The sequence below is a fragment of the Bidens hawaiensis genome, unplaced genomic scaffold, assembly GCF_021521415.1.
Source record: "Bidens hawaiensis isolate Kalapana, Puna unplaced genomic scaffold, B.hawaiensis_p1.1 tig00030598_1, whole genome shotgun sequence".
In the NCBI taxonomy this organism is placed as follows: Eukaryota; Viridiplantae; Streptophyta; class Magnoliopsida; order Asterales; family Asteraceae; genus Bidens; species Bidens hawaiensis.
The window spans coordinates 92,103-108,824 of record NW_027505187.1 but is presented as its reverse complement, the minus strand read 5'-3'; the positions used below and the strand labels follow the sequence as shown (position 1 = coordinate 108,824).

The 16,722-nt window shown below is 36.9% G+C and overlaps 1 protein-coding gene across 1 annotated transcript; it reads left to right on the top strand.

Annotated features, from left to right (window-relative positions):
• The first annotated feature begins 2,053 nt into the window (after positions 1 to 2,053).
• Positions 2,054 to 2,557, top strand: LOC143611332 (uncharacterized). The gene has a single exon (XM_077085550.1). It carries the CDS (start codon positions 2,054 to 2,056, stop codon positions 2,555 to 2,557), a length of 504 nt encoding a protein of 167 aa, XP_076941665.1.
• The last annotated feature ends 14,165 nt before the right edge of the window (positions 2,558 to 16,722 follow it).

Here is a 16,722-nt window from a genome sequence, read left to right as displayed (position 1 = left end):
TTGCTTGGTAACCAATATCCATTTATATGGATTGGTTGAGCTCTTTCTTTATGGTTTGATTGATTGTTTATGTGATATGGCTTAATTGTTTATTCTCACAGGAACAGTTTGCATCTTTCTTTATTTATTATATATTATTATTGTTATGTCTTAAACTGGTGTTTTACTCACTCAACATGTGTTGTTGACAAACCTTTCTATTTTCTACGCATATGCAGGTTATTGTTTGAACTATTTGCAAGATTTGGTGAAGACTTAGTGAAGAATTTAAGTTAGAATATTTTAATCAAGACCATTAAAAATATAAATATGTATTGTTGTATTTATGGATTATGTACTTGTTTGTATTTGATTTATTTAAAAACTGAATTTAATTAATAGATATTGTCATTTAATTATTGCATGATTGTACCTTGAGAGCTGTAGCAATCAGCTCACGCCCAGACATTTCCGCCTTAGGTTGGGGTGTGACACTTGAAGTATAACCATCAGTTGGCACCTATTTTGTAAAGTTATCAGAGTTATGGGTTAACTTTAGCGGAATACTTTAAATTCATAAAACATTAATTTACATTGAAAATTTACTCCGGAATTAAACATCCGAGTATTTGTTTACAAACATTACAAGGATTTTATTAATCAAAACCGAGCCATATTGTAACGCACGCTTCTATCTTCATGAAGACTCCAATCCTTGTTATTTCTTACTAAACTTAGTTACCAGCACCGGGGAAAATACGTCAGCTATATGCTGGTGAAACGTATGACTCAAAAATTACTTATGTTACGGTTAGAATACAAATATAGTTTTCTGTACAAGCTCAACAGAAAGTATTCCACTTTCGAGATTTGTACCACTTTCTAACACACACCAAAGTTCTCCGAGCCACGTAGCCCTATTGAAGAACTGGTTATGATTGTTAGCCGACGGCCACATAGCCTTTGCATGTTCAAGCAAGGCAATTATGTTTGGATCCATAGACATGTGCAATTGGTCTGAGTTGCTTTTATTTTCTATCTTGTATTATAACGTTTTAGAGATAACGTAATCTCATGTAAACGTTTGAATGACTCTTTAGGACAAACAACTCGTTCATCTTAAAGAGGATAAATCTGTTATGATTGTATGTAAGGGTTTAACGTATGAACCACCTGCATCGTTGATGTTCATTTGAAAACCTTCTTGGTATGTATGATATTAACCTATAAATAAATAGGTTTGCATTAATATCTGGATTGTGTTTATTGATTAAGTTATAGACCATGGGTTTGATTTAACCTTGATGAAATCTTTGTATTCATTTGAAAATACTATTGGGACGTTTGATATAGTATGCTTTGGCCTAATAGGTTACAACACGTTGGTGAGTTTCTCTAGGTAAGTAAACGGGCCCCGCAGTTGATTAGGATTTGTACAAGTTACTTTCCTTCGGAAAGAAACTCAATACTAGTGATATTCCCTTCCAGTTACTACATGCCCGTTAAAATATAATTTTGTTGTCATGACTTCTTCATGAAGTAACGTTTATGAAAATCCTTATAAATGCTTCAAATATTCTTTAAAGCTTAAAGAGATAGAGTTCTTTATCACCGGTCTTTTCTAGGCCCACTCCTTAGATGTTTTGATGCGGAAGATGCCAATTACTTTATTCGCAAAATTCATAAGTGCATCTGTAAATTGTATGTTAGACCAATAATGGTGGTTGCCAAGGTTTTGAATGCGGGATATTCCTGGACTGGAATGCATAGCGATGCCGTACAAGAAATTAGAAAGTGTGATTCTTGCCAAAGGCATGCTCCAAAATTCTTCATCCTCAGAACGAGCTGATACTAGTTTCATCCACATGGCCATTCCAAAATTGGTCAGTTGACTTTATGGTTCTTTTTGCTGAGGCTCCAGGATGCACCTAGTTTTTTATTGTTGCAATAGATTATTTCACCAAGTGGGTAGAGGCTAAACAAGTGGCATCCATTCCAGCCGCAAGCGTTAAGAAATTCATTTGGGAATTTATCATTTGTCGCTTTATACTTCCACTGACAATAGTGAGTGATAATGCAACACAGTTTTCAGACAAAATACTTACAAGACTGTTTGAAAGAATTGCATATTAACCAAATATTCACCTCGGTTGCCCATCCACAAGCTAATGGACAAGTGGAGCGAGCCAACAAAAGTATAAAAGATGGAATTAAAGCTAGATTGGGTAACAAGCGTACTGGTTGGGTTGATGAATTACCACATGTGATTTGGGCTCATAGATATCATAAAAAGACAAGTGAATATGAAACTCCATTCAGTCTTACTTACGGATCTGAAGCCATGACTCCCGCGGAAATTGGAATCCCATATGCCAGTGTACTTCTCACCACTGATAATGACACAGAGCTGCATCTCAATTTAGACCTACTGGAGGAAAGACGTGAATTGGCGCTTATACGAGAAAGTGATTATAAACGCCAGCTCCACAAGTACTATGATTCCCGGGTCAAGGTATGTCAATTTCAAGTGGGAGATTATGTGTTCCGCAGTCACAAAGCTTCAGATCAGAACCTCTAGGGAAATTAGATCCAACTTGGGAAGAACCTTTTAAAATAAAAGGGGTTCTAGACAATGGAGCTTACACGTTATAGAGATTGGACGGAACGCCAATTCTGCGTACTTGGAATGTGGTACAATTGAAAAGATGTTATATGTAATGATCATAGTATCATTTCATAGTTGTGGCATGCGTGGTATATCTTAATTAAATATTTATTTCTGGTCTGCGCAACGATATATAAGTAAGGATCTGGTATCAACTTTCACTAACTGATATTTTTAAGAAGGCCCGCATGCCATTTATCTTTATTTATACATATCGGTTAAACATTTATGGCTCGAATATCAACATATGTTCTAAATGGCGCTTGTGCTATATTTTATAAAATTGACTTGTGGGCCATATATTAAACATATACATCTTTTGGGTATGAGAATCTAACAACAATTCAAGTTGTTTGTGTGCCATTTTTTTTATTATAACCTGCGTGGTATATTTTTATACAAATTAATCTTTAAGAAGTTTCAATATGACCAGCGTATCATGAATAGATTATATCATTGGCATGCATGCTAAGATGTGTTTAAATTTGAAATATCTGGCGGTCTGCGTATCATACTAGCATAAATAATGGGCAATCCGTTATTTAATATATCCAAAGTCCTACTAAAACACTTATATTATTCTTCACACCTTAAAACAAAGTGTTGGAAGTTGTTGATATATTATCAAAAGAGGATCAAACTACATCATAGTTGTTACATAAGGAAGATACAAACAATTACATTTAAAAAACAAAAGCCATCATTGAGTAGGAGGACCTTGGGTTCCACTAGTTGTATTCGGATTAGTGGGGTCTTCAACTTCATCATTCTGATCAAGGTGAAAGTATTCCCGGAGTTTTTGTACACCATTGTCTTGAGTAGAGAGTTTTTGAATAGCATCTAGGATTAAAAAGGATAAATTATCGACGACTTGCAACTTAGTATCATATATGCCAGTTGTATGCTGCCCATGAAGTTCAAATTCCTCTATGGGACCTTTCTCTTCGGCAAACTTGACACCTTCTTCAAAACCAGCTTTGTGTTCTGCCTGGGATGAGGCATGTAAAAACTCTGCTAAACAGTTCCCAAGTTCGGATCTATTTCGGATGTGGTCAATGAACTGTGGGAAATACAAATTGTTAGAAACAAACTTTTCATACAACTGTAAGGTGAGTAAGGAAAGTAATATTACCAAAGTCAATCCTTGAGTCATGAGTCATTTCCTGTCAGGCGCGACTTGTTCAGCAATTATTTTTTGTTCACTATATCCTTCGGCAAGTGTAACATCCTTAATTTTATAATATTAAATTAAGAAAAGTCATGTTGTGAGACGTGCGTTAATATTTAATTAAGATTAAATATTATAAAGAATATGGACTTGGATAATTAAAGATGGAATAAAGGATGAGATGGGCCTTATGTAAGTCACCGGTGCGATGGATATCGATACGAGATCCACACGAGGTCTAGGAGTGGGGAATCCTCCTAGAAACATTTATGGTGTTAGAGACGAAGAACACGATTACATACACACAAACACACGAATTCAATAGACAGATCTGTAGATCGCTTTATATATTAATCAAAACACGTTACATACCGAACAAGATAACATGTTACGGCTGACCCGAGGTGAGCTTTACCTCGGGTCTGCCCACGAAACTCTCCCTATCTGTTTCTCTCTAAACAATTGAAAAGCTTCACAAATACTCTCTTTTTTCTCTGTTTTGTTCCTCTCAAAGTACATTAACCCTAAACATGAGACATATATAGAGATAAACATCTTCGCGGGCTTGGGCTTGGGCCTGATGGCGAAGTTGTCCTAACTTCGCCTATGGCGAAGTTGTTATAACTTCACCAATAGTTGAAGTTGTCCTAACTTCGCCTACGGCGAAGGTGGCTCCCACCACAACTTCGCCCCGGTGGTCGCAATTGCATAGCGACGGTTACATAATGCACCAACCCCTTAGGTCCAAGGGCTTAAGAGAGTATAAATACTCCCTTAAACCTCCTTAAAACCCAAAATCCCACATTTCTCTCCATCTTATTCTCTACACACTCAAAACACCCACATACACCTACATCCTTACGACAGAGAGAGAGAGAGAGAGAGAGAGAGAGAGGTTTAAGAGCAAACCGAACTTGTATTCTTGATAGATCTTTGATAAACATGCTAGATACTAGATAAAGGTTCATAACCAAGCAAAACCGCAGCTTTAAAACGAATAACGGTACGTTCTTGATCTTTAAAGTTTATGTTTTTTTGAACGGTTAGCTATGAAACTTAAACGTAGAGTCGATCGGGTATAAACGAAACATAAAGTTGCAAACTTAATGTTAAAATAGACTTAATGAACTTTTGGTTATAAACGGCTCGTTCAAGGACCCTAGATCTAGTTTTAAACATCTTTAGCCATAAAGATCCAAGCTTTATGGTCACTCGGGGCGAGTTATGGTCGAAAGCGGTTAAGGAGATATTTATGAGTTCATAACGATCCATGAAAAGGTGTTAGGGTTTAAACGGATAGAGATACGATAATAAAGGACCAAACCGTGACCTAAGGTTTAAATAAAGTGCAGCTCAAACGATTACAATGGCCAGGATCGATTACTTTTATAAGGTCGATTACATTGGAATTCGTTTAAAATCCTATAGATCGATCACTTTTCTATTTCGCTTACAATGGTCCATTCGCTTACTTTTGCTAAATCAATTACTTTGGAAATCACTTACTTTTATGTACTCGATTACAATCTTACAAATCGATCACTTTTCTAATTTCGCTTACAACGGTCCATTCGCTTAGTTTTGCTAAATCATTTACTTTGGAAATCGCTTACTTTTATGAACTCGATTACAATCTTACAAATCGATCACTTTTCTAAATTCGCTCACAATTATAAACTTGATTACTTTGTGACTCGATTACTTTTCCTTATTGACTCGATTACTTTTAGAACTCGCTTACAATCAAGTCGATTACTTTTGATTCGCTTACTTTGCACCATTAGCTTACTTTGTGATTATTAGCTTACTTTGTGATCATTAGCTTACTTTGTGATCATTTGCTTACTTTGTGATCATTAGCTTACTTTGTGATCAGTAGCTTACAATGTGATCATTAGCTTACTTTGTGATCATTAGCTTACAATGTGATCATTAGCTTACTTTGTGATCATTAGCTTACTATGTGATCATTAGATTACAATGTGATCATTAGAATATAATGTATTCAATTACATTAGGATATAAGGTATGCAAATATTTTAAGTAAATTGTAATCTAAAACAAGGCCATTAGATTAGACCACACTTAGCCATTTTGGCTAAAATACAATTAGGACAAGTATTGATACGTGTATCTTATATACAGTTAGCAGAGCTCAATTAAAGAAAGGGATAACGATTAACGGAGAGCGAAACATGATCCAGGTGAATTTATAACCTCATTCCTTGTTATGTTTTCGGGGCTGTGTGCATACTCGATGTGATAGTTAATACACTTACCTTAAGTGGTAAGTGTATGCGATATATGATATATGTGATAGATATGAATGATTACTTGTTGGTATGTGAACGATCTTTGGATATTGCACGTACTGTCGGGTTATAAATAACGATATGAATGTTATATGTAATTTATGGATGATATATGTATGTTATGAATGAATGTAAAGAGATAGCTAGGTACAGAAATAAAGGGACCGGACCCTATAATATTCGAGGTAGAAAAGGATCGGACCCTAATAATATTCGAGGTAGAAAGGGACCGAACTCTAACAATATTCGAGGCAGAAAAGGGACCGGTCCTAATAATATTTGAGGCAGAAAAGGGATTGAGCCCTAACAATACTCGAGGCAGTAGGGCGTAATTCTCTTTAAAATGTATAAGTATGAATAGATATATGATATGTAAAGAAAGTATAAAGGAAATAATGTATAAGTATATGAAAGTATTGTATGTAACTTGATTAACTAGAACTCACTCAGCGTAGCTGACTTTTAGTATACACGCAGGTGAGTAGGATGAGGTAGCTAGCTTGAGCATGGCACATGGAAGATGAATAAAGACGCTGGCATCTGAAGACACAAGTTGTTTTTATGAATTTTTGTTTAATTTGAAAGACACGGATGTTTAATTAATACAAGTTATGAATTATTATGTAATGTTTTATGATGGTTTTAATATTCCGCGAAAGTTTTATTTAACTTTGATATTTAGAACTGTGTTTATGAGTAAATCCAACGTTCAAAGTGAGGCACCGATAACGGGGTCTTACAAGTTGGTATCAGAGCAAAGTTCGAGAGATTTAAGCATCCTACATGCTTAGACTCGAACAGAGAATGGGATTAAAGTAAGAAAAGAAAGAAGATGCCAGTTCAAAATAAGCCATGTGTCACTCAAGCAAGCTCAGTAAAGGTAAAGTGTATGGTTAAATAATGAATGTTAATGTTAGCTTAATTGCTCAAGGAAGGATATGTGTATGTTATGGATATGATTAATTGATTGTTTGATTGATTAATTGTTTGAAAGTAGAACCATAGCACAAATAGACTCATAAAGGGAGTGTATAGGACACAGAAAGTAATGTGATCACCTAATCACAGCTGGCCACTGTTGTTACCTGTCGAGCTTACTATCATTGTACTAAATTGTTCCTTGAGTGATGACGTTTGTGTTTTCCCTTCCAGAATACGATGGCTGGAGCTAGAGAAGTTGTGAGAGCAGGAGGTCACACTGGACATCATGGCAGGCCACCTATTGTCCTACAACCTTCGGTAGAAACATATTTCAACACGGGAGGTGAAGAAAGCGCAGCTGGACGTAACCCAAGCAACAACGTCAAGCAGCCACTGTTCAAGATGTAGCTACTTCTGTAAAGAACTTGATTCCTGAAGGGTCTGCTAGAAGCCATGGAAGAGCTGAAAAGTCTGGGGAGAAGAGTAAGAAAGATGATGAGAGGGAAAAGGAGGAATCAAGTTTGGTTAAGTCGGTGAAAGTTGATGATAGGAAAAGAGGCCGAGGTGGGTGCAACTATAAGTATTTCAAAGGTTGTGACCCGCCGAAGTTAACTGGTTTGGGAGACGCAATCACTACTCTCCAATGGATAACCGCGATGGACAAGGTTATCCGAATCACCGAATGCTGCCCCGACCAAGCTGTGGGTTATGCTACCCAATCTTTCGGTGATGAAGCAATGTACTAGTGGGAGTCGATTGAGCGAGGAAGAGTCAAGAAGAGATCAAGGAAATGAAGTGGGAGGTTCTGAAAGAGCGGAGATGAAGTTTCTGAACTTGAAAGCTGGAACGATGACACATTGTGAGTATACCACAGAGTTCAACCGAATGTCTAGGTTGGTGCCCGAAATGGTTAACACTGAGGCTAAAAGGGTCAAGTGCTATGTGAGGGGATTGCCATAGAAGGTCCGCACGTTAGTCAGGGTGAATAAACCTGCTACTTTTGACTCGGTTGTCGAACTCGCAGAGATGGTTTATGAAGACCTGGCTATGGATCATGTGGTGATAGAAGAAGGGAAGAAAGATAAGAAGTGGGCCAATCATGCTAAGCGACTCGGTACTCATTGTGGAACCCTAAGAACAAGCAGCCGAGAGTTTGGGAGAAGAGGTCGTGTAAGACCTATGGAAAGATGCATGGTGGTGAATGCAGATGGGGAAAGGGTTCAGACGTTTGTCATAAGTGTAGGAAGAGTCATGTTGGTGAGTGAAAATTTGGTACAAATGCTTGTTACAAGTGCTGGAAAGTGGGACATTATGCTCCATATTGTACCGTAAAGTCCGCATGTTACAAATGCGGTAAGACGGGTCACTTTGCAAGGGAATGCACTAAGAGTGAAGCTGGAGGAAGTGGGAAGAAGGATGCTAAACCATCAAGACCAAAGACCAGGGCCTACATGTTGACTCAAGAACAGGCCAAGCAGATTCCAGATGTCGTGACTCGTATGTTTCTAGTAAACGGTATTTCCGTTACAATATTATTTGATTTAGGTGCAAACAAAAGTTTCGTAGCCACACCATTTAGTAAATTAGCAAAATGAAATGTTTCCGAGTGTCTGAAACTCTTATAGTAGAAACCGCTAGTGACACTTTGGTTAAAATAATTAAAATGGTCAAGGACTGTAAGGTAGATTTTGAGGGACATGAGTTCCCTGTTACTTTGTATGTTTTGACCTTATGAGGGTTCGATGTGGTTTTGGGAATGGATTGGTTGTCTGAGTATGAAGCTCAAATAATCTGTAAGAGTAGGATAATAAGGTTAAAGTCCTTGGATGGTAGTGTGGTGACGGTTTATGGTGATAAGGAAAGTTCTGGGCTTAATGTCATTTCGATGATAAAAGCTGAGGGTTTGTTAAGGCGAGGGTGCGATGCCTACCTGGCGTATGTTTTCAAAGCTACGACTGAGACAAAAGAAATGAAAGTTGTTCCTATTGTGCGCGACTACACAGAAATATTCCCTGAGGATCTTCCGGGGTTGCCACCGGAGTGAGAGATAGAATTCCAGATAGATTTAGTACCAGGAGCCCAACCCGTTGCGAAGGCGCCTTAACGTCTAGAGCCGTCTGAGATGAAATAATTGATGTCCCAACTACAAGAACTCCTCAATAAGGGTTTTATTAGACCAAGTGTTTCCTCGTGGGGCGCACCAGTGTTATTCGTGAAGAAGAAGGACAAAAGTATGAGAATGTGCATAGACTATCGCGAGTTGAATAAGCTTGCAGTGAAGAATAGATATCATTTGCCAAGGATTGATGATCTGTTTGACCATCTGCAAGGCTCAAGTTGGTTCTCAAGGATAGATCTCAAATCAGGCTATCATCAGCTAAAACTGAAAGGGACAGACATCCCTAAAACAATGTTTCGGACGCGGTATGAACACTACGAGTTCCTCGTGATGTCATTCGGTCTAACGAATGCTTCCGCAACATTTATGGACATGATGAATAGGGTGTGTCGGCCGATGTTGGATAAGTCAGTTATCGTCTTCATCGATGATATATTGATTTATTCAAAGAGCGAGTCTGATCATGCCGAGAATTTGAGAGAGGTATTGGAGACTCTTAAGAAAGAGAAGTTGTACGCTAAGTTTTTGAAATGCGCATTCTGGTTGCGAGAAGTGCAATTTCTAGGTCACGTGATTAATCCTGAAGGGATTACCGTGGACCCAGCTAAGATTGAAGTGATACTGAATTGGAAGACTCCGCAGAATCCGACTGATATACGAAGCTTCTTAGGGTTAGCTGGCTAATATAGGAGATTCATCGAAGGCTTCTCCAAGATAGCCGCACCATTGACCGGTATAACTCGAAAGTCGGTAGTATTTAGTTGGGGTAAGTTCCAAGAGGAAGCTATTGAGGAATTAAAGAAAAGACTCACGCAAGCTCCAATCCTTGCTATACCCGATGGTGACGAGGATATGGTTGTTTGTACCGATGCTTCACATCGTGGGTTAGGTTGTGTGTTGATGCAATGAGGAAAAGTGGTAGCTTATGCGTCTAGACAGTTGAAAGTCCGTGAGAGTACTTATCCGACACATGATTTAGAGCTAGCAGCAGTAGTGCACTGTCTTAAGATATGGAGACATTACCTGTATGGTACTAAGTGTACTATTTATACGGATCATAAAAGTTTTAAATACTTCTTCGAGCAGAAAGAACTGAAAATTATGCAGAGGAGATGGTTGGAGTTGATTAAGGATTACGACTTCGACATTAAGTACTATCCTGGTAAAGCTAATGTGGTCGCTGACGGGCTAAGCCTTAAGAATGAGGAAGTCATTGCAACATTGAAGTCATACCAGTTGATCATGAACTCAAGTCTATTTGAAGAAATCATCAAGGTGCAGTCAGAAGTGCTGGTAGATGAAGGGCTAATAAAGAAAAAAGGATTTTCGGTCAGCAAAACGAGTTTATGGAAAACACGCATGGTGTGAAGACTAGGTTTGACCGTTTGTGGATCCCACGCTATGGAGATCTTAGAGGTCGAATCTTAGACGAAGCTCATAAGTCAAGATATTCAATTCATCCAGGAACCACGAAGATGTACCAAGATTTAAAAAGGGATTACTGGTGGCCAGGAATGAAGAATGATGTAGTAGATTATGTTAGTAAGTGCTTAACTTGTTCACAAGTCAAGGCCAAACATCAGAAGCCTTATGGCAAGATGCAACCGCTAGAAATACCTGAATGGAAATGGGAACACATCACCATGGATTTCATAACTAAGCTACCTCGTACAGCTAAGCATCATGATACTATTTGGGTGATAGTAGATCGTTTGACCAAAAGTCCTCACTTTTTACCTGTATGAGAGGCCATCTCGTCAAAAAATTTAGCAAGTTTGTTCATCAAAGAGGTTGTGTCTAAGCATGGAGTACCGTTATCGATCGTGTCTGATAGAGATACTCGGTTTACTTTGTGGTTTTGGAAGAAGTTCCATGAAGCTATGGGAACAAGATTGAACATCAGTACGGCGTATCATCCTCAAACCGATGAACAGTCAGAAAGAACGATCCAAACCTTTGAGGATATGCTACGTGCTTGTGTTTTAGACTTTGGAGGAAGTTGGGATGATCATCTGCATCTACAGAGTTCTCCTATAACACCAGCTACCATTAAAGTATTGGTTTGACACCGTTTGAGATGCTTTACGGTAGGCGATGCAGAACCCCGGTATGTTGGGGAGAGACTGGTCAAATGAGATGGGAAGTTTAGAAGTTTTTCAAGAAACATCTTCAAAGTTTGATTAGATTAAGGCAAGGATGAAAGCTGTTCAAGATAGACAGAAGTCGTATGCTGATAAGAGGCGACGACCGATTGAGTTTAACGTTGGAATGTGATGCTCAAGGTCTCGCCTTGAAAAGAGGTTATTCATTTTAGGAAAAGAGGAAAGTTGAGTCCTAGGTACATTGGACCGTTTAAGATTATGGATCGTGTGCGTGAAGTAGCTTATAAGCTAGATTTGCCGAGTAGCTAGAAGGAATACATTCAACTTTCCATGTTTCTCATCTGAGAAAATGTCTAGTTGATGACACGTCTCATGTGCGATTAATGGATATTGAGGTTGATGAACGATTAAACTAAATTGAGCAACCCGTAGAGATAGTTGATTGCAAGGAGAAGCAACTTCGTCACAAGGTTATACCCTTAGTGAAGGTGATATGGAAGTATCGAAAATGATCGGACGCCACTTGGGAAGCTGAGGATGAGATGCGCAAGTTTTACCCGAACCTGTTTATGTAATAGTTAGGTTTCGGGGACAAAACATCTTTAACGAGGGAAAACTTGAAACATCCTTAATTTTAGAATATTAAATAAAGAAAAGTTATGTTGTGAGACGTGCGATAATATTTACTTTAGACTAAATATTATAAAGAATATGGACTTGGATAATTAAAGATGGAATAAAGGATGGGATGGGCCTTAGGTCCATGGGCTTAAGAGAGTATAAATACTCCCTTAAACCTCACTATAACCCTAAATCCCTCATTTCTCTCCATCTTATTCTCTACACACTCAAAACACACACATACACCTACATCCTTACGGACGAGAGAGAGAGAGAGAGAGAAAGAGAGAGAGAGAGAGAGAGGTTCAAGAGCAAACCGAACTTGGATTCTTGATAGATCTTTGATATACAAGCTAGATACAAGATAAAGTTTCATAACCAAGCAAACCGTAGCTTTAAAACGAATAAAGGTACATTCTTGATCTTTAAAGTTTATGTTTTTTTGAACGATTAGCTATGAAACTTAAACGTAGAGTACATCGGGTATAAATGAAACATAAAGTAGCAAACTTGATGCTAAAATGGACTTAACGAACTTTTGGTTATGAAAGGATCGTTTAAGAACCCTAGATCAACTCTTAAACATCTTTAACCATAAACATCCAAGCTTTATGGTCACCGGGTAGATTTATGGCCGAAGCGGTTAAGGAGATATTTATGAGTTCATACCGAGCCATGATAAGGTGTTAGGGTTTAAACGAATAGAGATAACGATAATAAAGGACCAAACCGTGACCTTAGGTTTAAATAAAGTGCAGCTCAATCGATTACAATGGCCAGGATCAATTACTTTTATAGGGTCGATTACATTGGAACTCGATTACAATCCTATAGATCTATCACTTTTCTAAATTCGCTTACAATGGTATATACGCTTACTTTTGCTAAATCAATTACTTTGGAAATCTCTTACTTTTATGAACTCGATTACAGTCTTACAAATAGATCACTTTTCTAAATCGCTTACAATGGTCCATTCGCTTAATTTTGCTAGATCGATTACTTTGGAAATTGCTAACTTTTATGAACTCGATTACAATCTTACAAATCGATCACTTTTCTAAATCCGCTCACAATTATAAACTCGATTACTTTGTGAATCGATTACATTTACTTACATATGACTCGATTACTTTTAGAACTCGCTTACAATCAAGTCGATTACTTTTGATTCGCTTACTTTGCACCATTAGTTTACTTTTTAATCATTAGCTTACTTTGTGATCATTTGCTTACTTTGTGATCATTAGCGTACTTTGTGATCATTAGCTTACTTTGTGATCATTAGCATATAATGTGATCATTTGCTTACTTTGTGATCATTAGCTTACAATGTGATCATTAGATTACTTTGTGATCATTAGCTTACAATGTGATCATTAGATTACAATGTATTCAATTACATTAGGATATAAGGTATGCAAATATTTTAAGTAAATTGTAATCTAAAACAAGGCCATTAGATTAAACCAAACTTAGCCATTTTGGCTGAAATACAATTAGGACAAGTATTGATACGTGTAACTTATATACAGTTAGTAGAGCTCAATTAAAGAAAGGGATAACGATTTACGGAGAGCGAAACAGGATCCAGGTGAGTTTCTAACCCCATTCCTTGTTATGTTTTTGGGGCTATATGCATACTCGATGTGATTAGTTAAGTGGTAAGTGTATGCTATATATGATATATGTGATAGATATGAATGATTACTTGTTGGTATGTGAACGATCTAGGAGTGCGGAATCCTCCTAGACTCGTTTATGGTGTTAGAGACATAGAACACGGTTACACACAAACAAACACATGAATTCAATAAACAGATCTGCAAATCCTTTATATATTAATAAAAACACGTTACATACCGAACAAGAAAATATATTACAACCAACCCGAGGTGAGCTCTACCTCGGGTTTGCCCACGAGACTCTCCATATTTGTTTCTCTCTAAACAATTTAACAGCTTCACAAATACTCTCTCTTTTCTCTGTTTTGTTCCTCTCAAAATACATTTAACCCTAAACATGAGACACATATATATATATATAAACATCTTCGCGGGCTTGGGCCTGATGGCGAAGTTTTCCTAACTTCTCCTATGGCGAAGTTGTTCTAACTTCACCAATAGGTGAAGTTCTCCTAACTTCGCCTACGGCGAAGTTGGCTCCCACCACAACTTCGCCCCAACGGTCGGAATTGCATAAAAACGGTCACATAATGCACCAACACCTTAGGTCTATGGTCTTAAGAGAGTATAAATACTCCCTTAAACCTCCTTAAAACCCTAAATCCCTCATTTCTCTCCATCTTATTCTCTACAAACTCAAAACACGCACATACACCTACATCCTTACGGCCGAGGAGAGAGAGAGAGGTTCAATAGCAAACCGAACTTGTATTCTTGATAGATCTTTGATATAAAAGCTAGATACAAGATAAAGGTTCATAACCAAGCAAAACCGTAGCTATAAGACGAATAACGGTACGTTCTTGATCTTTAACGTTTATTTTTTTTTTGAATGGTTAGCTATGAAACTTAAACGTAGAGTAGATCGGGTATAAACAAAACATAAAGTAGCAAACTTGATGTTAAAATGAACTTAACGAACTGTTGGTTATGAACGGCTCGTTTAAGAACCCTAGATCTAGTCTTAAACATCTTTAGCCATAAAGATCCAAGCTTTATGGTCACTCGGGGCGAGTTATGACCGAAAGCGGTTAAGGAGATATTTATGAGTTCATACAGATCCATGAAAAGGTGTTAGGGTTTAAACGGATAGAGATAACGATAATAAAGGACCAAACCGTGACCTAAGGTTTGAATAAAGTGCAGCTCAATCAATTACAATGGCCAGTATCGATTACTTTTATAGGGTCGATTACATTGGAACTCGATTACAATCCTATAGATCGATCACTTTTCTAATTCCCTTACAATGGTCCATTCGCTTACTTTTTCTAAGTCAATTACTTTGGAAATCGCTTAATTTTATGAACTCGATTACAATCTTACAAATCGATCACTTTTCTAATTTCGATTACAATGGTCCATTCGCTTACTTTTGATAAATCTATTACTTTGGAAATCACTTACTTTTATGAACTCGATCCCAATCTTACAAATCAATCACTTTTCTAAATTCACGCACAATTATAAACACGATTACTTCGTGAATCGATTACATTTACTTACATATGGCTCGATTATTTTTAGAACACCCTTACAATCAAGTCTATTACTTTTGATTCGCTTACTTCGTAAATTGCACGTACTGTCAGCTTATAAATATAGATATGCGTGCCAAAAAGGTGTTGATCAAGACGTTCGAGAAACGAAGAGTCGTTGAAGTGCTGCCCAAATTTCTAGGGTTATTATAAGCCAAGAAAGGTAGGCATATTATAAGCCAACAAAGGTAGGCATAATGCCCGAATACAATAAAAATAAAATATTTAAAAGGCTTAAAACCCTAAATCGAGGATATACTCGATACCTCGAATATATAAAAGAAAATATAATAAAGAAATATAAAAGATATATATATATATATATAAAGTGATTCTTTGTATAAATGTTATTTAAGTTTATTGTTATTATTCTTAAACAATAAGAAAAGAAAAGTATACGGTTCTTCAAGAAGAAGAAACGTAATATTTAAAGTAAAGTAAAACAAGTTAAACTAAAGGTTCTAAACTTGTAAAAGAAAAGAAAGAAAATATATTCTTTTTAAACTAAAGGTTTAAAATAAAGAAAAGATGTTTTAAACAAAAGGTTCATAAAGAAAATATAATCGAGGTAATGATTATACAAAAGAGACTAGAGGTGTTAAGCCAGATTAAAGATATGGTATTAGTAAAAGGTTATACTCGTACTATAGGTGCCAGATAGAAAAGAAAGGAAAGAACCGGCCAGTGTATTGAAGCTGATCATTTCAAGAAAAGGTGAATGCGCCCAACTTTATTAACTTCTTTAATCGAGTCAAATAAATGAAATGAAATTACATGAGATTATGTATCTCTAAAACATTATAAACAAAACTAATAAATAGATTAGTAATAAACAAAGGACACTAGCGTCACCTAAACTAGATTCTGACTAATAACATAAATAAATAGATTTAATTGATTTTTGTCTTTTTTAATTATTAACTATAAATTAAATAATATTTAAACTAAACTGACACGAAAAACGGTTTAGAACTCAAATAGGGAGAATAACTACCTAGGCAAGGAATCCTACTAGTCCACTCGTAAATTCTCAGAATTGGATATATGATTGGTACCGGATTCTAAAAAATATGAAACATAAGGAATAACTAAAGTATGCTAGATCACCTCCCTTTCTCACCAACAATACCTAAGAACCCTAAATATCATGTAAAGCTCAATGGTTTAATGGTTCGGATCACCTCCAGGTCTCACCTTACCTAAATATGCTAAGGTACCCAAAGATTAAATCACCTCCCGGTCTCTCTAATCACAATATACCCTAAGGCGTATAGGATTATTATTATTGAATTCGGCTATAATTCGGATATGTAAGAATCTAATGGAATCTAGGGTAACTCACTCCAGTGCAATCACTACCCAAACCCGCAAAAGAGCATAACATGCGACACTTAATTACCTCACGGTCACTCAAGTGACAGAATATAAGGTATCTCTAAACTCTCAATTACCGCTCCTATGGAAAACGTTAACAGTATACCATAAACTAGTTGTAAACACATAGTAAACAACCTAATATGCATCCATATATGAAAGACGTTCACAAAGACGCATATGGAACAATAAATTGATAATAAACTAATACCAAAGACGCATATGCATCACAACCAAA

What these genes read in the sequence shown, in the direction of transcription:
- LOC143611332 (XM_077085550.1), top strand. Translation starts at nt 2,054, where the DNA reads ATGCAACACAGTTTTCAGACAAAATACTTACAAGACTGTTTGAAAGAA.